We start from the raw sequence: 24859 nt of genomic DNA, 5'->3' as shown, positions 1-24859 counted from the left end.
TTCTAACTGTTCTTTAACATAGTAAGGTCATATTTATCGGCCTTCACTAATTGATAAGTAAATGTTGGGCCACGTACTAGAACCAGGCAGCACCATGAGCACAGCTATTAGAGCAGCTACCTCACTGGGTTTGATCCTGATGGATCATGGAATGAAAATGAGTGGTGGGAGATTGTCGACAGGCAGCTCCCTGTTACCCATGATGAGATATCATGAGGTCCAGAGTCGATATCAAGCACCCCTGTATGTGTATCATTGAGTTAGCATTATCTTCTGTATCTACCCTACAGACAACAGGATAACACAATTGATAGGCATTTAAGAGTCTGGGATAGATGTGATTTTGTTGTGCCGTTGCAAGACTTGAAACGCTGGCACAACCCCAGTAGAAAAGGATTTTACATGATCACTGGCTGGGTGTGTGTTTGTCAAACCCAACACCACACCTTAAGAGTCCATCTGATTAATACAGTTCTCATAGCAATTTGCATAGCTGATCGGTTATTCAGCAAAAAATCAACCACATTGCTGCAGGTCATGTAGTCAGAGTGGACAGGGCTACAGAATCTCTATACCAAAGGGCAACTGTGAACCTTCCTTTCTTACATCAATCTGGCAGCTTTATAGTCACTGCTACTAGTACATTCACGAGTATATTCATTTCAGATTTACTCAATGAATTGAATTCAAATTTAAAACATTGGTGGTGGGATACAAACTCCCCAATCCACATGATGAGTTTGTGTTTCTGGATTGCTGTTCCAGTAACATTGTGCTCAGCTGTCCTGAGGGGAAGTGACTCACCTTGGCGTGTAACAGCACAGGCAGCCCTCTCCCTTCACCTCCATGCCCAAGGTGGCTTCTGGCTCATGCAGTGAAACTCAGGCGGTGAGCTCCCACTGAGACATACTTCATGTCACAGCATTGCTTTCATAATGTGCCTGCTTCGCCCACGTGTGTGAACTGAACCAGATATTATCCTTTCTTTCTTTCTTTCAAGTCTTTTTATTATTATTATTATGTTATTCAAAAATAGCACGAGTATATCGAAGTAAGCAACACTTACAACGTCTCAAGGAAAAGAAACATTATTTTAAAGATTGAAAAATTTTGGTGATAATTAAAAAAAACCCTAATAAGCAGAAAAAGTGGGGGGAAAGCCCCATTGGGTGTACAACCCTGGAGCCATGCGTCATACAAAAAGCTTCTAAAGATAAACATCAAACCGCCAGCAAGAAAAAAAAAATATATCCAACATTTACAGTTAGATCGTGGAGGAAATCTATCAATTAACTCAAATGATAATAACGAGCAAATGAACCCCATCTTTTCTCAAAATCAAATAAAGGTTCAAAAGTTCGACTTCTAATTTTCTCCAAACTAAGACATAGCATCACCTGAGAGAACCATTGTGACAAAGTGGGAGCTGGTGTATCCTTCCACTTCAACAAAATGGCCCTCCTAGCTATCAATGTAACAAATACAATAACATGTTGGTCAGACACAGAGATACCACGGATATTTTGAGGAATTATTCCAAAAAGCACAGTTAAAGACCTTATCCTGCTCTAAGCCTGCAGTTGTGACCAGAACAGGACAGGGGGTCTCATAATGGATAGTTAGAACTGCCCAGCACATTGCTGGTACCAGCCTACCCGGTATCAAGGACGTATATGGAAAGGTGTTGGGAAAAGGCCAGCGATATCATCCACCCTGCTCAAGGACTGGGATGAGGCTATGCAGCATCCACACCAGGACTATCAGACTCAAAAACAGCGACTTTCCCCAAGCAGTAAGACTGATCAACACTTCCACCCATTAACCAACCCCTCCACACTTCCTGTCACCACTATGTCATCATTTCCTGTCAGGGTAACATTATGTACAGATAATCCTGTATCTAGCATCACTTTATGCACATAACATTAGTCTATGTATATAAGCTAATCTTATGTATTTATATTTATTGTTGTTTTGTGTTCTTTATGCTTATTGCGTTTTTTTATGCTGCATTGGATCTAGAAAAGCAACAATTTCACCTCTTGTACATTTGTGTACCGACAAATGACAAAAAAATATTGAATCTTGAGCAGTGATAAACTTCAGAAAGGGTGCCCTTACTGAAATACGAGTGATTTTGTGATTGATCTGCACTGCCATCAGATTGGAAAACCACCCTCTGAACGCCACTCTCTTCTTGCTGCCTGGCTTATGTTCTTACGTTAAAAAAGCTGGGAGAGCATGTCCCTTTGGAGTATTGCCCTCCAAAATTGCAGTGCTAGCACTACACACTGATTGGAGTCATGATTTGCCTATACAGCATACTTCCACCGGGCAATCACTGCATTCTCGACAATTTGAAATTTGCCCAGTGAATGAGCTAGCAACCTCAGGTGCCATGTTAGGAAGCAACAGCTTTCACTGTGTTCCAAGTCAGGAATGATCAAATGATCATCTATTCCTAAACAGTCAATGTTTCGGGCCAAGACCCTTCATCAAGTCTCACGAAGGGTCTCAGGATCTTGATAAAGGGTCTCGGCCTGAAACGTCAACTGTTTATTCCTCTCCATAGCTGCTGCCTGACCTGCTGAGTTCCTCCAGCATTTTGTGTGCTAGGTGGGGTAATTAAGCAGGTCAGATGAAGGGTTTAGACCCGAAACATCTCTCCACAGATCTGCCTGACCCAATAAACTCCTCCAGCTTTGTGCGTTGCTCCAGATTCCTGTATCTGCAGACTCTTGTGCCTCAGTTAAAATCAGTGATGATCAATTAGCCAGAACTGAGGAATGTAAGCCACTCCAAGAGTTGTAGGGCTAGAGATGACACAGAGAGGGAGGGGCAGAGCCACTGACATTTGATCTATATATACCCTAGAGTGAGGGAGTGCCTCATAACAAACACCATTGCTACCTGGGTGGAAAACACCATCATTAGAAAGACCTGACTCAGACCCACATACTTCCTGAGATATTAGAGGAGTAGTACTGACAGAGATAACATCTTGGGGCTGCCCAGAGTTTTCTGTTCACATGCTCCCTATGGGAGATACAAGCAGTAAAATCTAAGAAAGGCGCTTGATCAGAATTAAGATTACAATTGCAAAGGAAGCTTTCATCATCCAAAAAGTTGTGGTAGGTCTACCCAATAATATTATAGGAGACATCCCTGATATGCAGCTATAGTTTCTGTGTTGTAACGTAATGGGTAGCAGAGATTTGTGAAGGGTACGTGAAGTGGATGGGCAGACCTGTGGCAAATAGGTCATTGACTGGGGAAATGTAAGGTCACCTAACCTGGCCCAAGTTAAATAGATCAAAGTGCTTTCTAATTGTCAAGGGGCCGAGAATAAAGTTATAGTTTCCCCAAACACAGGGAATGGACAGGCTCGTACATTAGCCATAACTCCACCACCAGCGTACCAGCTTGTACTGTCTATAGGATGCACTGCAGCTTGACTCGTTAGACTGCGGCTTCCAGCTAGAAAAAGAAGGCATGAAAAGCTTGGAGATACCTCCAGTTGGAAGCCACTCCCACAAGCTACACACCATCCTGACTTGGAGATACATCACCATCAGTGAGCCAATGTCCTGGAACTCTCTCCCTAACACTATTGAGGGTACACCCACACCTCAAGGACTTGGCGGTTCAACAAGACACCGCCTTCTCAACAACAATTAGAGAGGCACAATTAATTTCTGGCTCAGCCTGCGAAGTCCATATCCCTTGAGTAAATAAAGTAAAAGTAGGCTGGAAGAAAAAGTAGTGGTAGTCATGGTAACTAACAGCTGTACAAAGCTCTGGTTAGACCCCATCCACAGATTTCTAAGATCAGGCAGCCCTGGCAATGCAGCATTTGTTGCCCATTAGTAATTATCCCTGAAAAGGTGGTAGTCTTCTGATTTCTTGAGAAGCTACAGTCCTTCGGGTGAAGTGCTGTTGAAGAGAGAGTTCTGAGATTTGGACCCAGTGAGAATGAAGTACGGGCAATACATTTCCAAGTCAAGATGGAGTGCAATTTGAAGTGAATCTATAGGTGGTGCTGTTCCTATGTATCTGCTCCGGCTTTGGTCACGGTGGTAGAGGTCGGACGTTTGGGATGAGCGGTCAGAATAGCCTGGGCAAGAAACTGCAGCAGGTCGTATATGCAGCAAGCCACCCTTGTGCTGGTGGAGGAGCAAATACTAATCACATGGACTGCCCTCTGCTAGTGCTGTCATGCTTACTGCGAGCTGTTGGAGTTACGTGCATGCGGGCAGGTGAAAAATATTCCAGCATGCTCCCGACTTGTGCCTTACAGATGGTGGAAAGGCATCAGTGTGGCAGGTACTGAAACCCTTACTGTGGGATTCCCAGCCTCTAACAGACACTCGTCACCATTGTCTTAGCTTTTGGTCAGTGGTAGTTCCTAGGATGTTGATGACAGGGAACTCGGCAATGGGAATGCCATTGACTGACATGGTGGGCTTTGGGATTCCCTCTTGCCACTCACCCCGATAGTGTTGCTGGTGACTTCAATCATGCCAGCTTAAAAACAGTCCTGCCGAAGTTCTACTAGCATGTCAACTTTGCAACCATGGAGAATGTATTAGACTGGTTTACACAAATGTTCATGGGGTCTACAAGGCTGCCTCCCACCCTCATCTCAGATACTCAGACCACGTATCCGTTTTGCTAATCCCTGCATACGGACCACTGGTTATACAGGGGTCAAACTAGTTTAGAGGGAGACTGGGACCTGGCCAGAAAGTGCCACCTCAGTGTTGCAGGACTGCTTTGAAAGCACGGGCTGGAGCGTATTCAGGGAGGTGGGTATCTATGATCATCAGGTCGACATCGTGGAATCAGTGACTGGCTACGTAAGAAAGTTCATTGAGGATGTTACTGTGATTAAACACTACACTGCCAAGGCAAACCAGAAACTATGGCTGACTGCAGAGGATTGTGCACTACTTGGGGATTGAGACGCTGCTTTCAGATCGGGGGACAGGATGAGTGTAAGGTCAGCAAGAGTCAAGCTCTCCTTTGCCTTCAGGAAAGCAAAGCATGAGAATGCACAGAAAATCCACAGACATCTTTGGATATACAAGGGATATACGGCACGTGTCAGGGTATACAAACCATAACCGATTGTGTCCACCCTATGTGTCGACAACAGCAACTCGTCCCTTCCTGATAGGCCAATGTCTTCTATGCATGATCTGATGCGTTGAAATATAAAGCCCCCTATCTCCCTGTTTCCTCAGGAATAGGCAACCTGTCTGGCCGGGGTCCCACAAAGCTGTGGGATTGGACGACAGAGTACCTAAGCAGGTGCTGAGGGACTGCCTAGCCCAGCTAACAGAGGTCTTAGTATCTCCTTGAAACAGCCCACTGTCCCTGCAGGCTTCAAGACAACCACCATTATTCCAGTGCTCTAGAGAGCAAAGGTAACTGGCTGAAATAATTACCGCCCTGTGGCACTGACTTCAACAATCATGAAGTGCTTTGAGTGGTTGATAATGGATGGTATAAAATTCCACCTTCCAGCTACATTGAACTCTTTCCAGTTCACCTACTGCTCAAACCAGTCCTCTGATGATACCATAGCCTCGGCCCTCCACGCTGTCCTTGGTGGGACTCAACACCCCTCTCTGCAACTGGATCTTGGACTTCTTGGCGGAAAGATCCCAGTTAGTCCAAGTTGGCAGCAACACCTCAAGCTCCATCACGCTGAGCTCTGTTGCCACACAGGGCTGTGTGCTCAGCCCGCTCTTGTTCGCACTACTGACTCACAATTGCACTGCCAGATCCAGCTCAACTCGCACCATCAAGTTCAAAGATTCCAAAATTCAAAGTACATCAAAGTATGTACGCAGTATACAACCTGAGATTCGTCCTCCCACGGGCAACCATGAAACAAGAAACACCATGGAACCTGTACAAAGAAAATTTTAAACAGCCAACACACGAATAAAGAACAAATCACGCAAATGGAAAAAACCCCAAGTGAATAACACACAGAATATTAAACATCAAAATGCAGAGTCCTTGAAATGGTCTGGGAGTGTTCACTTTAGTTTGGTTAGGTTCCGCGCTGTGTCATTCGTTGACCGCAGGCTGCAGAGCTAATCTGCACCGAAGGGCCCCCAATCAAAACACGCAAAATGGCATAAAAAGTAACCAGAAGCACATGTAACATGAACTGCAGAGTCCTCCAAAAATGAATCCACATCAATCAAATCTTGTGGCACGAGGAAGACTCCTGCATCTTCCTCTGGCAGCATCGAGGGAGAGGGAGAGCAGTCAAACGCATGCGGATGGCCCTGCTTGCCTTCCGCTCTCGTCCTCATCAATTTCAACTTTGCTCAACCCTTTACTCAGTGAGGAGTACTAGAGCCAATCATGGGTTCACGTTCAGCCTTTAGGACACACACTCCACTCTCAAACTTGCCAAGTTCCCTTGGAGATAGCAAAACACACCAGATCACTCAGTTGGCCCAAAAACACATGTTGAAATTGGGCTCCAATCACGTGCAGTTTAAAAGAAGAAGTACTTTTGTGAACTGTCTGCAGGACATTGCCATTGGTCTCAATGAAGCTGGCATCATCCTGTCTATTGATTGCTAATGATACTACTGTGCTTAGCCTCATCAGCAATGATGATGTCAATTGGCATACAGAGAGGAGGTAGAAAAGCTTATCAAATGGTATGGGAACAACAATCTGAGTGTCAACATAGACAAAACAAATGATGGTGGACTTCAGGAAAGGCACAAGTCAACCACTCTCCATTGCACATCAGTGACTCTGCCATGGAGAGAGTAAAGAGCGCAAAGTTCCTTGGTCTGCACATAATGGGCATTCCGACCTGGACCCACAACACTTCCTCACTTGTCAAGGTGGCACAGCAGTGTCTACACTTTCTGAGCAGATTCAGGTGTGCAAGGCTCTCCGTTGCCATGCTAACAACTTTCTACAGGAGCACCATCGAGTGTGTCCTGTCTGGCTGCATCATTGCGTGGTACAGAAACTGCAAGACATTGGACTGCAGTACCTCACAGAGGACGGCAAGAACCGCCGAGAGGATCAGGCCCCCCCACCCCATTTATGACATTTACCGGGAGCATTGCAGACAAAAGGCCCAAAGCATTGTTGAGGATCCCTACCACCTGTCCCACAATCTCTGTGACCCCTACTGTCACAGAGGAGTTACAGGAGCATCAGGACTAGGACTGCCAGACTGGGTAACAATTTCTTCCCTCTGGCTGTGAGACTAATGAATACCCTGCCACCACCGAAATCTCAGCATGAGGACAGCGTGCTGTTTACCGTTTACCTGTGCTGTGAACTACATGTATTTTGACTTATATTTGATTAACTTACTTATGGTAGTAATTTGGTTGATGTGTTATGTGTAATTTTTGTTTTGTGGATGTACCATGGTCCGGAGGAACATTGTTTCATTTGATTGTATACATGTACAGTCAGATGACAATAAACTTGAACTTGAACATTTCCAGGCTCAACGGTGATATTAATATTACTTGCCACTTATCAGCCTATGTCTGAATGCTGCCCGTGTTTTCCTGTATACAGGCATGGACACAAGCAGTCCAGGAATACAAATGGATCTGAGCATTGCTCAACCATCAGTGAACATCCCTAATTCTCACCTTATGATGGAAGGAAGACCACTGATGAAGCAGCTGAAGGTGGCTGTGCCTAGGACACTGCCTTGGGAAACTTCTGCAATGATGTTCTGGGGGTGGGATGATTGACTTCCAAATCCTCGACCACCTTTCTTTGTGTGAAGGCTGACTCCAATTACACGAGTGCTTTTCTCTCGATGCCCCTTTATTCTGATGCTGTGTCCTCTGGTCTTAGGTTCTCCCACCATAGGAAATATCCGCTCCACATCCACTCCATTGAGGCCTTTCACCATTTGATAGGTTTCAATGAGGTCACCCCTCATTCTTGGAATTCCAGTGAATACAGGCCCAGAGCCATCAAACGCTCTTCATGAGCAATAAACCAACATCAAGTCCAGAGCAACACACACAAAATGCTGGAGAACCCAGCAGGTCAGAGGGCATCTGTGGAGGGAAATGAACATCTGACATTTCCGCCTAAGACCCTTCATCAGGATTGGAAAGGAAGGGGGCAGAAGTCAGAATGAGGAGGAGAGGGGAGCGGGCTGTGGGTGGGGCAGGTCACAGGTCATAGAAGCAAGCCCTTTGGCCCAACTGGTCCACGTAGATCAAGATGCCCATCAAAGCAAATCCCGTTTACCTATGTTTGGCCTGTAGCTCTCTACACCTTACCATGTACCAGTCCAAATACCTTTCAAATGCTGTTATTGTATCTGCCTCAACCACGTCTTCTGGCAGCTTATTCCATACATGTGCTACCTCTGCATGAAGAAGTTGCTCTCAGTTCCATTTTAGTTTTTTCCCCCTCTCATCTTAAACATGCCCTCTAGTTTTTCATTCCCTTTCCCTGGGCAATAGTGGGTGCATCCACCCTTTATATGCCTCTTCATGATTTTATACACCTCCATGAGGTCACTCTCATTTTCCTAAGTTCCAAAGAATAAAGTCCTAGCTGCCTAATCTCTCCCTATAACTCAGGCCCTCGAGTCCTGGCAAGATTCTTCTGTGCATATTCTGTGCTTAATTACATTTTTTTTTATAAGGGAGGTAATGAAAACTGCACACAATGTTTAAGGTTCAGCCTCACCAATGTCTTATGCAAGTGCAACTCAATGTCCCAACTCATATACTCATTATTTTGACTGATGAAGACCAATGTGCTAAATGCTTTCTTCCCTACCATGTCTACCTGTGATACCATATACTTGTACTCCTAGTTCCCTCTGTTCCACAACATTCCCGGGGCTTACTGTTCACTGTAGAAGTCCCATCATGGTCTGACTTCCCAAAATGCAACACTTATCCAAAACTGCACATAATACTCCAGGTGTGGGTTCGCCAAGGACCTGTATAATTGTAGCAAGACATCCCCATCCCAATAATAAAATCCTCTTTGCTGTGAAGGTCAACACAATCTTAACTCTTTGGTGCAGGTGCAATTTTTTCCCCCCAGTGTCTGAGCTACAAGCAAATCCATAAACACAATAGATTCTACAGATGCTGGAAACCTTCAGCAACACAAACATAAGTGCTGGAAGAACTCAGAGGTCAACAGCATCTGTGGAGAAGAATAAGCAGCCAATGCTCAGGCCCAGACCCTTCTTCAGGACTGGGTGGGGAAGGGGAAGGAGTACAAGCTGGCAAGTGATAGGTGAAAGCAGGTGAGGGGAAAGGTGAGGAGGGGAGATGATTTGGCAAGCTGGGAGTTGAGGATGGAAGAGGCAAAGAGCTGAAGAAAAAGGAATCTGATAAGGTCCTCGGCCCAAAACCTTGACTGTTTATTTCACTCCATAGATGCTGCTGACCTCCAGCATTTTGTGTGTTTTACGACCACACCCAAGTCTCTTTGTAGCCCAACACTTACAAATCAAACATTTGCTTAAATAATATGCCAGCTTCTGATTTTCCTCTCACTTATCCACTTTGCACTGCACCTGACAAGCTTTTGACCACTCACTCAACTTTGCAGCCTCTTTACTTCCTCATATTAATTCACAATCCCACAGCTCAGAGTTGTTGCTAATTTTAGAAATATTACATTTGATACCTTCTCCAGATCACTTTTCTAAATGATAAATAGACCGTAAGACCATAAGACAAAGGAGCAGAAGTCGGCCATTCGGCCCATTGAGTCTGCTCCACCATTTTATCATGAGCTGATCCATTCTCCCATTTAGTCCCACTCCCCCGCCTTCTCACCATAACCTTTGATGCCCTGGCTACTCAGATACCTATCAATCTCTGCCTTAAATACACCCAATGACTTGGCCTCCAACACTCAATGACTGGGTGGCTGGGGCATAAGCACTGACTCCTTGCTACTCCACTAGTTACTATATTCCATCTAAAACAAGACCAAAGTGTTCTCAGTCTCTGTTTATGCCCCTCAAACTGTTTTTAAGGAACAACAAACAATCTGCTGGAAGAGCTCAGCAGGTCGAACACATCATTAGGGCGGAAAAGAAGTGTCAATGTTTCAACCCGTGACAGCGCAAGCACCTGACTTCATGGTTGAAATTGTTCTGCTTCTACAAACAAAATAAACTTTATTCACAACTTAAATTCTTACAATTTAAAAAAGATTTACAAGAATAAACCATTCAATGTTTTTTTCATTCTTTACATTCACGCTTTCTGTACTACTCTATTAAATTTATACACATCAATAGCATGGCTGCCACTCGTAGCACTCTGGGGTGGTATATAACTGAGGGGCTTCCTCACCCAACATGGCCTCTCTCTCTCCAGTAGGAGAAGAACCGTACATTGTGGTCCTTCACCATTGTGGTGGAAGGTGTCTGTTGACCAAAGACACCTAACTCCCAGTCAGGACAAATTACACCTCATGCGCACAAGGTAACTGTACCTAGTCTGATCACTCCTCCTTACCATAAGGGTACTTCAAAATGTCATTGTCCGAAGGCCGCAGAGGGAGCTCTGTTAGGATCTTCGGGATGGAGAGCACCGCCAGTCTGGGAGTGGGACTGGGGCAGATCCTTTGGGTCGCATCGGATCCTGGCAGTAGCACCAGTTGTCTCAGTAACCCCTGTGAAACAATATATGGAGCAGTTTGAGATTCCTTATTCTTCCTATTCCACCACCAAACCTGTCCCACTCTCCTCACCCTTCTGCCCTCCCTACATTTCCCGAGGTAAATTAGAGGGAAAATTTACTTGGATTGTGCCAGGATTTTATTGAGAAAAATTGAATAGGTTAGGAGTTTATTCCCTGGAGCATAGGAGATTGAGAGGAGATTTGATAGAGGTACTGTATATAAACTTATGAGTGATATAGATAGGATAAATGCATCAGGCTTTTTCCTTGGGAGAGACTAAAATTAGAGGTCATGGGTTTAAGGTGAAGGTGAAATGTTTTCAGGGAACGTGAGGCAGAATTGCCAATGGAAGTGGTGGATGCGGGGTTGATTTCAACATTTAAGAGAAGTTTGGGTAAGTACATGGATGAGAGAGATATGGAGAACTATGGGTTTGATGCAGGTCAATGGAACTAGGCAGAAATACAATTTAGTATCGAGTAGATGGGCCAAAGGGCCTGTTTCTGTGCTGTAATGCTCTGTAACTATGAATGCATCACTCTAGCCCAGGTTTGTCACCCCTTCCTCGGCGTTCCATCTAACTCAACCTTTTAACCGAGCACATCACTTGAAGAATTCACCCTGCTTGATGACCACCCCTCTAGTGCTCCTGCCTGCTCAATACTAACTGAGAGAAGTATGCTTTCAGAACTTTATTGTGAAACAGCCATAACAGGAAAGAGGAGGCTGCAGGTGACCTAATGGAAAACTTTAAAATGATGCATGATGCTTGACAAAGTGGACAAGGTGATGCATCCACAATTAAAGAGCATTAATATGCCAGCCATAAATCCAGAGTTCCACTTTTCCCATGAGAATGGCGGGAATGTGGAACTGGCCACCTTATGGAATAGCTGAGGAGAAGATCCAATTAATGGGATACTGATGAAGTATAAACGGGTGGGAAGGATAGTTGGCTCAGCGGTGAAGTAACTAGCGGGATGGAAGAAGGCTGCTGTAGAGGATACACTTTCTGGCCTGCCAAATCAGGGTCATTTCCACCTCAAGCGAATAGCTGGTGCTCTGGAAAAGCAGATCATCCATTAACATTCTCCTCAGTTAGGGTATTACAGGGCTCTGCTTGATCATTCCTCATATGAGAAGGATAAAAATTAACAAATAACATTCCCAGAAAGGACTGCTATCTCTTCTTATGGGTGACACTGCTTTTAGCCTGGTGCACACTCTAAACGAACTAGCATTTAACCTATAATTGAACATTACTGGCAGTCCATTTACCATCTTAATCATCCACTGTCTCCAGTATAGGAGTACCATAGGTTACAGACAGGTTTATATATTCTTTTTGTTAGGAAGTCACCGTGAGTTGCTTCCACTCTGGTTTTGTAGGTTCCCAAAGTGTCTAATAAAGTCAACATGGGAGTGGCAGATGGTTGGTGGGACAGTGGGTGTTTGTGAGGTAGTGTCCTCTTTCCACCCCCTACCTAGGGCTTCTTTGTGCTGCTGGTGCAGGGACTCAAGGTCCTTGAGGATACCCCGAATACTTCCCCTCCATTTGAGTGTCTATGGGCAATGGCTGTGGGGCGGTTGCACTTCTTGAAGAAAGCTTGAGCACATCTGTGAATCTCTGAACATTTGGTAAACTTCTTTCTGACAGAACTCTGAATGGAGGGTCCATTTTGGAAGTCTAGTTCTGAGTTTGCTTATCCTTGCAAAGATTTGAAAAGCCTTGTGAACACAGTGTTGATAGCATGTTTTTCTTCACAGCAAGAGGATTTTAGTACTGGGACAGGGATATCTTACTACAATCATGCAGGGACTTGGTGAAACTGCACCTGGATTATTATCTGCAGTTTTGGATAAGTGTTGCATTTTGGGAAGTCAACCAGGGTAGTGCACAGCTTTTAATCAATAAGATACTTATTTAGTGGGTGATTCAATGGTTCCACCACAGGACGACAAAAAAAACATAGCACTGCCTGTGGTTGGGGAGTTCAGGGCAGGAGGAAGAGACAGGCCCAACAGTGAAGAATCTTCAGAGACACTACAGCCCAGATGGACTTCTCTGACAGATGATTTATTCACAGCTCAGGTACTCCAAAGCCGATACAGCAACTCCAATGCAACGACTGTAATGGGAGAGCTATGGACAGTGGTGAACACAGGTGCAGAGCAAAGTCAAGAATTAACTCAGACTTGAAATAAGTAAGACAACACAAACAAAATCCAAAGGCAAAAATCGCAAACAGTAGTATTAGAAATGAAACTCCTATGATTGAGCACTGAGTGCTCAGCACAGGGCCTTTATGTATCATGAAGGAATGTAGCAGGCAATAATAATTGGAACTGAGTCTTAAAGGGATGGTGGTGGCTAACCAAACTCCAGGGAAATGGAATGCTGAAACTTGGATGCCTGCTGCTGTTCAGTCAGGACCATGACAGAACCCAGCCCCACTCCCCACCCCCCGGCGCAAACGGCTGGCCCAGGGTGATCAGAATGTAAAGGTCCACTATCAAGATGGGGTTCAGGATGTCCCATGAAGGTATCCAGCTTCTTTCTTCTGGGCCATATCCCATCCAGTCCATGAGGTACACGAAGGGCTGGTACTGAAGGACGGGATATGTGGAATGTGGGTGAATCCATATGGAGATGTGCTGTAACATGCATGACAGGATTCTAGAAAGCACAGGAACTCCTTCATCCTGAGGGATTGTGCACGACAGGAGATTCATCAAGACAACTCTAGCTGGAAGGATGAATCCTACAGGGAATATGAATGACCTTCTAAATCCTTGAAACTGGGGTCCCACTGAGTCTCAGGATTGCTGGTACTGGGACCCCCAGTGAGTCTTGGATATATGGGAACTGAGGTCCCACTCAGTCTTGGGAGTGTGGGAAATGGGCTCCCAGTGCTTCTGGTGGAGGTGCTGTGCTAGTGAGAAAGTGGGAAATGCCAGCAGGTGAGCGAGATGCTGAAGTCTGCATGCTAACCAGACACATCAATCCTTACATAAGTACAGTAATAGTTAAGGAAAGAAAAGAATGAAGAATATAGTTCCAGGAAAAGTAAAGAGTGACAAACAAATGAAGAGCAAAGGCCATGATGATGTCGTTACTCACAGAAGAAGAAGAAAGCCCTTAACATCAAGTGGAGTCAACGGGACGCCATCATGACGGCGGTTTTTTAGCAGGCTTTCTTATTCTTACGAGGCCAATTTGCTAGCTCGATGCTCACCCCAGCATGGATGGAAAGCATGCAAGGGAGCCGGCTGGATTCGAACTCGGGAGCCTTCACTCCGAAGTCCGGCGCTGATGCCACTACGCCACCAGCTGGCCCATGTCCTTACTCATGATGAGATCAGAAGTTCATCTGCAGCTTAGAAGAGGTCCCTTCAGTAGTCTTAGAGAAGCTGTCCTTGAGCCATGTGGTTTGTGCTCTGCATTTCAGTCAGAAGACTAAATAGTACACTGTAACCCTGATCTGCACAGTTCCCGAGTTATGGTGCACTTACTGAAAACAGTCCTTTCCGTCTCCTCCTGTTCCCAATGTAAAATCGAGATCTTGCTGTGACTAAATATTCTGGGAAAGGTACGTCCAGATGCCTGTGTGGAAAATACAGTACTCACGTAGACACATTCAGCACAGTAACATTGCAGTTGGGTAAACTGTAGCCACATCTTATTGAGCGGATAAACATATGAAATGGTGTAAAATATAGCAAGTTCCCAGAAATAGTGTGTGTGAGTGTGAGTGAGAGTGAGAGGAAGAAAGTGTGAGAGAGAGAGAGAGAGAGAGAAAGCGTGAGAGAGGGATAGAGAAAGAGTGAGAGAGGGAGAAAGCATGAGAGAGAGAAAGTGTGAGAAAGAGAGAGAGAAAGCATGTGAAAGAGAGAAAGTGAGAGAGAGAGAAAGCGTGAGAGAGGGATAGAGAGCAAGCGAGAGACAGAGTGCAAGAGCGAGACACAGCGTGAGAGCGAGAGAGCGAACAAAAGCGAAAGAGAGGGCAAAAAAGCGTGTGAGACTGAGAGAGAGAGTGAGAGAGTGAGACAGCGCGAGAGAGATAGAGAGTGTGAGAGCACGAGTGAGAGACACAGCGTGAGAGCGAGAGAGCGAGCGAAAGCAAGAGAGAGGGTGAAAAAGCATGTGAGAGAGACAGTGTGAGAGAGAGTGCAAGAGAGAGTGAGAGAGAGAGTGAGAGCGTGAGAGAGAGTGAGAGAGAGTGAGGGTGACAGAGAGTGTGACAGAGAGAGTGAGAGTGAGACAGAGAGAGACAGTATGTGTGAGAGAGACAGAGACAGTGTGGGAGAGAGACAGTGAGAGAGAGAGACAGTGAGAGAGAGACAGTGAGTGAGAGACAGTGAGTGAGAGACAGTGAGTGTGAGAGACAGTGTCTGAGAGAGAGAGAAAGTGTGAGAGAGAGAGAGAAAGCATGAGACAGAGAGAGAGCGAGACACAGCGTAAGGAAGAGAGAGCAAGAGAGTGAGACACAGGATGAGAGAGAGCGTGAGAGAGTGAGCAATAGAGAGAGCGAGACAGAGAGCACATGCGCGAGAGAGAGAGTGTGAGAGAGTGAGTGAGAGAGAGTGAGAGTGAGAGAGTGTGTGAGAGTGTGAGAGAGTGTGAGAGTGTGTGAGAGTGTGTGAGAGTTGTGAGAGTGTGTGAGAGTTGTGAGAGTGTGTGAGAGTGTGAGAGAGACAGTGTGAGAGAGAGTGAAACAGTGTGTGAGAGAGTGCGTGAGAGAGAGTGCGCAAGAGTGAGAGAGAGACGTGTATGAGAGAGAGGAAGAGAGACAATGTGTGTGAGAGAGAGAGAGAGAGAGTGCACGAGAGAGAGAAAGAGACAGTGTGTGAGAGTGAGAGAGACAGTGTGTGTGTATGAGAGAGAGGAAGAGAGACAGTATGTGTGAGAGAGAGGGAGAGAGACAGTGCGTGAGAGAGCGCAGGTGAGAGAGAGCACAAGAGAGCGCAGGCGAGAGCATGAGAGAGAGAGCACACGAGAGAGGGAGCGCACAAGAGAGAGAAAAAGCCAGAGAGAGAGAGCAAGTGTGAGAGAGAGACAGCATGTGAGCAAGAGAGCGAGAGGGTGAAAAAGCATGTGAGAGAGAGAGTGAGTGAGTGAGAGTGAGAAAGTGTGTGTGAGAGAGAGAGAAACAGTGAGAGAGAGACAGTGAGAGAAAGACAGAGAGAGAAACAGTGTGATAGAGACAGTGTGATAGAGAGAGAAACAGTTGGTGTGAGAAAGGCACACAGACTGTATGTGTGAAAGAGAGGGAGACAGTGTGAAAGCGAGAGAGCGAGCAAAAGGGAGAGAGAGAGAGAGAGAGTGAGAGAGAGAGTGTGAGAGAGTGAGAAACAGTATGAGAGAGAGTGTGAGAGAGACAGTGGGAGAGAGACAGACAGTGTGAGAGAGAGAGAAAAACAGTGTGATAGGGAGACAGTATGATAGAGAGACAGTATGATAGAGAGACAGTGTGATAGAGAGACAATGTGATAGAGAGAGAAACAGTTGGTGTGAGGGAGAAAGACATAGCATGTGTGTGAGAGAGACAGAGAGAGTGAGAGAGAGAGAGAGAGGAACAGTTGGTGTGAGAGAGACACACACAGTGTGTGGGTGTGTGAGAGAGAGATAGAGACTATGTGAGAGAGAGAGAGAGAGAGAGAAAAAGAGCCTGTGAGAGAGCAAGAGAGCGCACACAAGAGCGAGAGAGCATGCGCGAGAGAGCGAGAGAGAGCACGAGACAGACACTGCACGAGAGAGCGCAAGACAGTGAGCGAGAGAGACAGTGTACAAGAGAGCAAGAGACAGTGCGCGAGAGAGAGAGCCAGCTCGCACGACAGAGCGAGAGAGCAAGACAGTGTGTGTGTGAGGGAGAGGACGAGTGACACAGAGACAGAAAGCTTACACTGTTTCTCTCTCTCTCACAGTCTGTCTCTCTCACACTCTTTCTCACTCTCTCTCTCACATACAAACCCTTTGCTTCGACACTTTGCATTAATGGAGTTTATTAACTAAAAATGAGGTGGATCTGGGTCTAGTTCAGGTTGCTTTTGAGAAATATCACCAGCGAGCAAAACAGTGTGAGAGAGACACACACACAGTGTGAGAGAGGAAGAGAAACGGTGTGAGAGAGTGTGGGAAAGAGAGAGACTGCGCGCGCGAGAGAGAGGGCGAGGAAGCGAGACAGCGAGAGGGAGGGCGAGGGAGCGCACGTCTGAGAGCAAGACTGTGTGTGTGTGTGTGTGTGTGTGTGTGTGTGTGTGTGTGTGTGTGTGTGAGAGAGAGAGAGAGAGAGAGAGAGAGAAAGAGAAACGATGTGAGAGAGTGTGGGAAAGAGAGAGACTGCGCGCGCGAGAGGGAGGGCGAGGGAGCGCACGTCTGAGAGCGAGACTGTGTGTGTGTGTGTGTGTGTGTGTGTGTGTGTGTGTGTGTGTGTGTGTGTGTGAGAGAGAGAAAGAGAAACGGTGTGAGAGAGTGTGGGAAAGAGAGAGACTGCGCGCGCGAGAGAGAGGGCGAGGAAGCGAGACAGCGAGAGGGAGGGCGAGGGAGCGCGCGCGAGAGGGAGGGCGAGGGAGCTCACGTCTGAGAGCGAGACTGTGTGTGTGTGTGTGTGTGTGTGTGTGTGTGTGTGTGTGTGTGTGAGAGAGAGAGAGAGAGAGAGAAAGAGACACGGTGTGAGAGAGTGTGGGAAAGAGAGAGACTGCGCGCGCGAGAGGGAGGGCGAGGGAGCGCACGTCTGAGAGCCAGACTGTGTGTGTGTGTGTGAGAGAGAGAGAGAGAGAGAGACACACACACAGTGTGTGTGTGTGAGAGAGAAAGAGAAACGGTGTGAGAGAGTGTGGGAAAGAGAGAGACTGCGCGCGCGAGAGAGAGGGCGAGGAAGCGAGACAGCGAGAGGGAGGGCGAGGGAGCGCGCGCGAGAGGGAGGGCGAGGGAGCTCACGTCTGAGAGCGAGACTGTGTGTGTGTGTGAGAGAGAGAGAGAGAAAGAGAAACGGTGTGAGAGAGTGTGGGAAAGAGAGAGACTGCGCGCGCGAGAGGGAGGGCGAGGGAGCGCACGTCTGAGAGCGAGACTGTGTGTGTGTGTGTGTGTGTGTGTGTGTGTGAGAGAGAGAGAAAGAGAAACGATGTGAGAGAGTGTGGGAAAGAGAGAGACTGCGCGCGCGAGAGAGAGGGCGAGGAGGCGAGACAGCGAGAGGGAGGGCGAGGGAGCGTGCGCGAGAGGGAGGGCGAGGGAGCGCACGTCTGAGAGCGAGACTGTGTGTGTGTGTGTGTGTGTGTGTGTGTGTGTGAGAGAGCGAGAGAGAGAGAGAGCGCGAGTGACAGAGAGAGAGAAAGCTTACACCATACAATCCCTTTGCTTCGACACTTTGCATTAATGGAGTTTATTAAATAAGAATGAGGTGAATCTGGGGCTAGTTCAGGTTGCTTTTGAGAAATATCACCAGCCAGTTAAGTGACTGGGCCGGAAGCGAGTGTTCTGGATCACATAGACACAAGTTCAAATACCATCACAGCAAGCTGGGAAATTTAAGGTAATTAATTAATTGGAATAGAAAGCAAGGAGTGACTGGAGCTCACTGAGGAAATCTGCCCTCCTTACTCAGTGTGGCTCCAGACTCATCAATACACTTGACTCTTATGTCTCCTCACTTCAGAGCTGGGCTAGAAGGAGATCTATTTTAGAAATGTTCACATGTGGAGAACAAATGAATTGAATTTTAAAATGGAAGGATATGTTTGGCCTCGGGGTGGAGAGGAAGGAGGGTCAGAGACTGGAAGTCTGGTTGTTGGGCTAGGCTGAGCTGGGTTCAAGAGGAAAGGATTGAAAAACGGTTCTGCTGCTGACCAGGGGATGGCTGGGTGGGGAAATTGGGTGTGAAGGGGCAGGCAAGGGAGTGTTGTGCAATAGCTGCGAGCTGTGGAGGGCTGGAACTTGCTAGCTGAAGGGGCTACTGCAATCTTGGCCAAAGGGTTTGGTGGAGCATTACTCACGTGTCAACAGGAGGGCAGCAGTCCACAGTGAGAGACACAAAGTTGGCTGACACAGCCAGCACCAAGGTGTGCCACTGGTGGTCGGCCAGGTAGATGTCCTGGAATGTCACCTGCTCCCTGCGGCTGTTGGGCAGGCCGCCCTGGGCAAACTCCAGGTGAAGCTTGTCAGGCGAGATCCTCAGCCCCAGCAACACGTTGTTTAAATCCTCTTGGATCAACGACAAAATGTATTCGTTCTTCTAGAGAGCAAATAAAATTCACATCATGAACAGGTTTTCCGATATACCTATAGGCCTCCTTCTTTCGTAAATCGACACCAGTGACACACATATCTTAGCACCATTGTGTCAGTGTCTTGCTTCTTTGCACTGATCCCAGCTCTAGTCTGAGATTTGCATTGTGCAGCTTCATTGCAAGTGCTAAAAATAAAACTATAAGACTCAGGAGCAGAATTAGGCCATTCAGTCCATCCAGTCTTCACCACCATTCCATCAAGACTGTGGCAATGAATTCCACAGATTCACCACCCTCTGGCTAAAGAAATTCCTTCTTGTCTCAGTTCCAAAGGGATGTCCTTAAAATTCTGAGTCTGTGCCCTCTGGTCCTTGACTCACCCACTATAGGAAATATCCTCTACACCACCCCTCTATCAAGGCTTTTCAATATCTGTTACATTTCACTGAGATTCCCTCCTTATTCTTCTGAACTCCATTGAGTACAGGCCCAGGGCCATCCAGTGCTCCTCTCTTCATTCCCAGGATCATTCTTGTGAACCTCCTCTGGACCCTCTCCAATCACAGCACATCCTTTCTCAGATAAGGTGACAAAACTCCAAGTGCAGTCTGACCAATGCCTTATAAAGCCTCAGCAATACATCCTTGCTTTTATATTTTAGTCCTCTTGAAATAAGTGCTAACATTGCATTTTCCTTCTTTACCACTGACTCAATTTGCAACCTAAACTTCAGGGAGTCCTGAACAAGGACTCCCAAATCCCTTTGCACCTCTGATTTCTGAATTTGTCTCCCATTTGGAAAATAGTCTGCAGCTTTATTCCTTCTACCAAAGCACATGACCACACACTTAACTCAACTGTATTCCATCTGAACCTTCTTTGCCTATTCTCCTAATCCAAGTCCTTCTGCAGATTTCCCATTTCGGTAACACTACCTGCCCCTCCACCCATCTCTATGTAGTTCACCAGCTTGGCACAAAGCCATCAATTCCATCATCCATTTCATTGACATATAACGGGAAAAGAAGTGGTCCCAACACCAATCACCCCTAGCACTGTTCCCTCTAAGCTGTGCAGGTGCGTGGCTGTGTAGTAGTTAAAATGCCGCCGCACTCATAGCCTTTGCTGTCAGGCAGTTGGAATTTTCTTTCAAATGATGTTTTATTAAAATGATGTGCAGTTTTCAGGACATGTAAAAAGGTTGTGCTCAGAGCAATGGTTGGTCCATGCAGCTGTAAAGAAAATTAGAAGGAACATTGAGTCCACTTGCTGCCAGCAACCAACCAGAAAAAAAGCCTCTTTTATTCCCTCTCTGTCTCCTGTGAGTCAGCCGATCTTCTATCCACACTGGTATCTTTCCTGTTTCCGGTCAAGATGGCGCCAGCGAACATGATTCCTCCGGTGTCATCTTCCAGATAGAAAAGTTATTTTTGTTGTTTTTCTACGCCTTTTGCTGGAGCCTGTGACGTGCAGCTTGGAACTCAATTGAATGATTTAGTGTTGTGCTGTGTCTGGAGAGCTGCCTTGTGCAGATCAGAGACGTGCACCCGAAAAGGATTGAGAACACTGGCTGACTCTTGGAAAAGATCAGAGATGGGAAGCAGGGTCATGAATGACTCCATCTCAAAACGGGGTCAATGGATGCCATCGGATCGGCAGTGTTCAGATCCAGTCAGTGATCACACACTACAGAGGCCACCAAGGGGAATGCGGAGGGTGCCAGACGGTGAACGGTCGCTCCCCACGGAGGCCAGACGGTCAGCGATCACTTCCAACGGAGGCAGACGGTCAGCTATCACTTCCAACGGAGGCCACCGAGGTGAATGCCGAGGGGGTTAGCAGTTGCTCCCAATAGAAGACACTGGGCATTCAGATCAGACATGAGTTCTGAGTCACGGAAGGACTGTTCGATGTTCTGAGATTTATGTGATTGAATTGTACTTTATAGTGGTCTCCTTCAGTTTTTCAGCATTTTCTTTCTTGTGAGCATTTGGTGGGCCGGTGGTCTGTTCGGACAGAGTGAGAGAGACAGAGAGACAGCGAGACAGAGAGAGTGAGAGAGACAGAGAGACAGTGGGGTTAATGCTACTCTCACTTTTTTTCTGCAAGTGAGGGGGTCAGGAATTGTTATCATCGCTGTTTTTTTTGCAGGGGAGGGGATGGAGGATGTTGGGGTTTGCGAGTTTTGTTTCTTTTTCATGTGGGGCAAGTTGATGTATGGTCTTTCTGTATTTCCTGGCTATCTGGAGAAGACACATATCAGAGTTGTATTGTATATACATACTTTGACAATGAAATGAACCTTTGAACCTTTGACCATTAAACCATAGGCTCTTATCTTGATTTGCAGCTTCATATGCAGCATCTTGTCAAAAGCCTTCTGAAAATCCAAGCAAACAACAGCTATCGACTCTCCTTTGTCAATCCTGACAGTTATTTCCTCATAGAATTCCAACAGATTTGTAAGGCAAAACTTCCACTGAAGGAAACCATGCTGACTTTAGTTTATTTTATCATGTGTCCAAGTACCCTGAAAACACGCCCTTAGTAATGGACTCCAACATCTCCCCAACCACCAAAGTCAGACTAACTGCCTTTTAATTTCCCGCCTTTTGCCTCTCTCCCTCCTTAAAGAGTGGAGTTACATTTGTGATTTTCCAATCCTCTGGAATCATTCCAAACTTCAGTGATTCTGGAAAGATCACTAGTAATACCTCCACAATCTCTTCAGCTATCTCCTTTAGAACCTTGGGGTGTAGACCATCTGGTTTATATGACTCTTTAGGTCTAATGTTAGATTTTGCCCAGTGGCCATCACTAATGGATGCAGAAGTTCTCCGAGGAATATCTGATAGTGAGCAGATGCAAAAATTGCCCTTCAACCAACATCATCGTTCACCGTGAACCTGCCTGTTCAAATTTTCTGAATGAGAAGGAAATTTAGAGATCAGAGGTGCAAAGGGACTTGGGAGTCCTAGTGCAGGATTCCCTAAAGGTTAACTTGCAAGTTGGGTTGGTGTAAGGAAGGCATATGCAATGTTAACATTCATTTTGAGAGGAATCCAATATAAAAGCAATGATATAATGCCTAGGCTTTATAGGCACTGGTTAGACCACACCTGGAGTATTGTGAGCAGCCCCCTATCTCAGGATGTGCTGGCATCAGGGAAGGTCCAGGGGAGGTTTACAGGAATGATCCTGGGAATGAAAGGGTGAAGATATGAGGAGTGTTTGATGGCTCTGGGTCTGTACTCGCTGGAGTTTAGAAGAATGAGGGGTGAAGTCATTGAAACCTACCTAATACTGAGTTGACATCTAGAGGATGTGTCCAATAGTGGAAGGACCTAGGACCAGAGGACGGAGACTCAGAAGAGGAGGGTGTTCTTTTAGCACAGAGATGAGAAATTTCTGAGCCAGAGGGTGGTCAATTCAACGAGTGGAGGGTTGCAAGGCTGTGGGATCGGATGGCATCCCAGGGCAAGTGAGGATCCAACGGAGGCAAACAGTCAGCGATCACTTCCATCGGAGGCCACCGAGGTGAATGCGGAGGGGGTTAGCGGTTGTTCCCAATAGACGCCACTGGGCATTCGGATCAGGCATGAGTTCTGATCACGGAAGGACTATTCGATGTTCTGAGATTTATGTGATTGAATTGTACTTTATAGTGGTCTCCTTCAGTTTTGTTGGCATTTTATTTCTTGTGAGCATTTGGTGGGCGGGTGACCTGTTCATTGTGTGGGGGTGTGAGAGTATAGGAGTGTGGGAGGTGGATTTGATGAGAATGCGCAAAGAATAAAAACTAGGATTAATGTAGATCAGTGTAATTGGGTGTTTGATGGCTGGCATAGAGGGCAGGCTGAATGATCTGTTTTCATGTTATATCTCTCTGTGACTTCCATAGGAAAGATAAAATACCGTGGATTATGGAAACCTGAAACAAAATGGAGGTATCAGCAAATCTGGCGGCATTGAAGCATAGAGAAACAGAATTAATATTATAGTGTCTTCTGCCCTTTGCCGTTCGGCTTTAGGTGTCCTTGTCGTTGCAAAGTGAAGCAAGGGTAGACCAATATTTAACACAATCATGAGCGTTACTGCCCCCTTCCTTTCCAGTCCTGAAGGATTTCGGCCTGAAATGCCGGCTGTTTATTCTTCTCCATAGAAGTTGCCTAACCTCCAGAGTTCCTCCAACACTTTGTATATGTTCCTCATGATATCCAGCATCTGCAGAATCTCTTGCGTTTATCATCTGACTGTACCCTCTACTCCATAATCTTGTCCACCTGAAGCTATGCTTCTGAAGAACTTACATACCTTCTAAATAATAGTCAGACTGCTTCCTCTATGGTTTAAAGGATTTCAAAAGATTAACAGCCTTCTGAAAGAAAATAAATAACTTAATCTCTATCTTAAATAGGCAACAACCTTTCCCTTTAAATATGACCCCTAGTTTCAGACTCTCCAGGAGAAAGAAACATTTTCTCCACATGAACCATCCCAACATCGTTCAGGACCTTATATTTAAAAGGAGTCATCATTTGATCTTCTGATCTCCAGTGGATAGATTTCTGTCCAATCCCTAAACTCCAGTGAGTACTGGCCCAGAGCCATCAAACGCTATTGATTTTGAAATGTTGTGCCTGAGTGTATCCGTTATATTTTTGTCACGGACTCATTTCTCAATGTTCAATGCCACGTCTCTTGTCAGTGACTAAACAAACTGCAAGGGTGGTGCATCAAGTAGCTTATTAATATCCCACCAGTTCTGGAAGTACCTTTAATTTTATGCTGTTCAGTTTCAGTGTGATGACAATGGAGAATTCTGCTGGGAAGTAATGGCAGACTTTGAAGATGAGAGAGGTGGAGAAGCTGACTGCCTTTGTATCCTTACTGAATCGCAGCCCACGGACGCCATGTTCCTGGACCATCCTGACTCCGTATATCTCCATTCGAGGGGCTTCAGCAACTTCTGATAGGAGATCCAATGGTTGTAAATCTGAAAAGAGTCACTAATGTTAATGACAGAAATTGGGGTGCATCAGCAGGCTGTAATTTATTGCAATGCTAGAATTATACTCATGGAGTTATAGAGCCTGAGAAGTATCCTAGTAGCATTGCGGCCTGGTACGGCCATTACAGGTAAAGCCCTCCCCACTACTGAGCACATTTAGAAAGAGCACTGCAACAAGAAAGCAGCACCCATCATCAAGACCACCATCCAAGCCTCGCTGTCTTCTTGCTAACACCATTGGGAAGGAGGTACATGAGCCTTAGGGCCCACACCACCATGTTCAGGAACAGGTATTACCCTTCAACCATCAGGCTCCTGAAACAACGTGGATAACTTCAGTCACCTCAACAATGAACTGACTCCACAACCTGCAGACTCACTTTGCAGCCACCAAATGAACACTGTATCCAGCACCATTTACAGAAGTTCTAGACTAATCCCATTTTTATTCTCAACCCACACCTTCCCATTCCCAAGAACTCCCCGGACCCTGCCACTCATCTATAGCGTGAGGGGTGAGTGGCCGATTATTCCATCCACCCACACATCTTTTGGATATGAGAAATCTGAAGTCCTCTAAAGGGAACACTGATATTCACAGGGAGGACGTGCTCAGTCCACACAGACAGCACCTGAGGACAGAACTGGACCAGAGGCAGTGGCAGTGCCAGCTGTACCACTGGACTGTTAGCTCTCCTTTCATAACCTTCTAAAGTAACCATGGTTCATCCACTTTGAGCAGTGTGCCTCCCCTACAAGCAACCTGTACACCACACAACCACAGGACTGCTGTGGAGTATCGTGCTTTTGGCGTATTGAGAGCAGTTTTGGGCCCCATGTCTAAGAAAGGATGTGCTGGCATTGGAGAGGACTCAGCGGAGGTTTACACGAATGATACCAGGAATGAAGGAGTTAATGCATGAGGAACACTTGATAGCT

The 24859-nt window shown here is 46.2% G+C and overlaps 1 protein-coding gene across 1 annotated transcript in view; it reads right to left on the bottom strand.

The window, feature by feature from the left end:
* The window catches only part of LOC134347635 (thrombospondin-type laminin G domain and EAR repeat-containing protein-like), a 67712-nt gene extending 43827 nt beyond the window's left edge, over positions 1 to 23885 (bottom strand). The window contains exons 1-4 of the mRNA XM_063050012.1: positions 23685 to 23885; positions 18676 to 18914; positions 14197 to 14287; positions 10518 to 10674 (exon numbers count right to left, since the gene is read on the bottom strand). Of these exons, the coding sequence (XP_062906082.1) occupies positions 10518 to 10674; positions 14197 to 14287; positions 18676 to 18914; positions 23685 to 23858 (661 nt within the window). The 5' untranslated portion in view covers positions 23859 to 23885. The remainder of the gene's footprint in view (positions 1 to 10517; positions 10675 to 14196; positions 14288 to 18675; positions 18915 to 23684) is intronic.
* Positions 23886 to 24859: the final 974 nt, after the last annotated feature.

This window comes from Mobula hypostoma, chromosome 6 (assembly GCF_963921235.1).
Source record: "Mobula hypostoma chromosome 6, sMobHyp1.1, whole genome shotgun sequence".
NCBI lineage: Eukaryota > Metazoa > Chordata > Chondrichthyes > Myliobatiformes > Myliobatidae > Mobula > Mobula hypostoma.
This window is presented reverse-complemented; position numbering and strand designations above follow the sequence as displayed.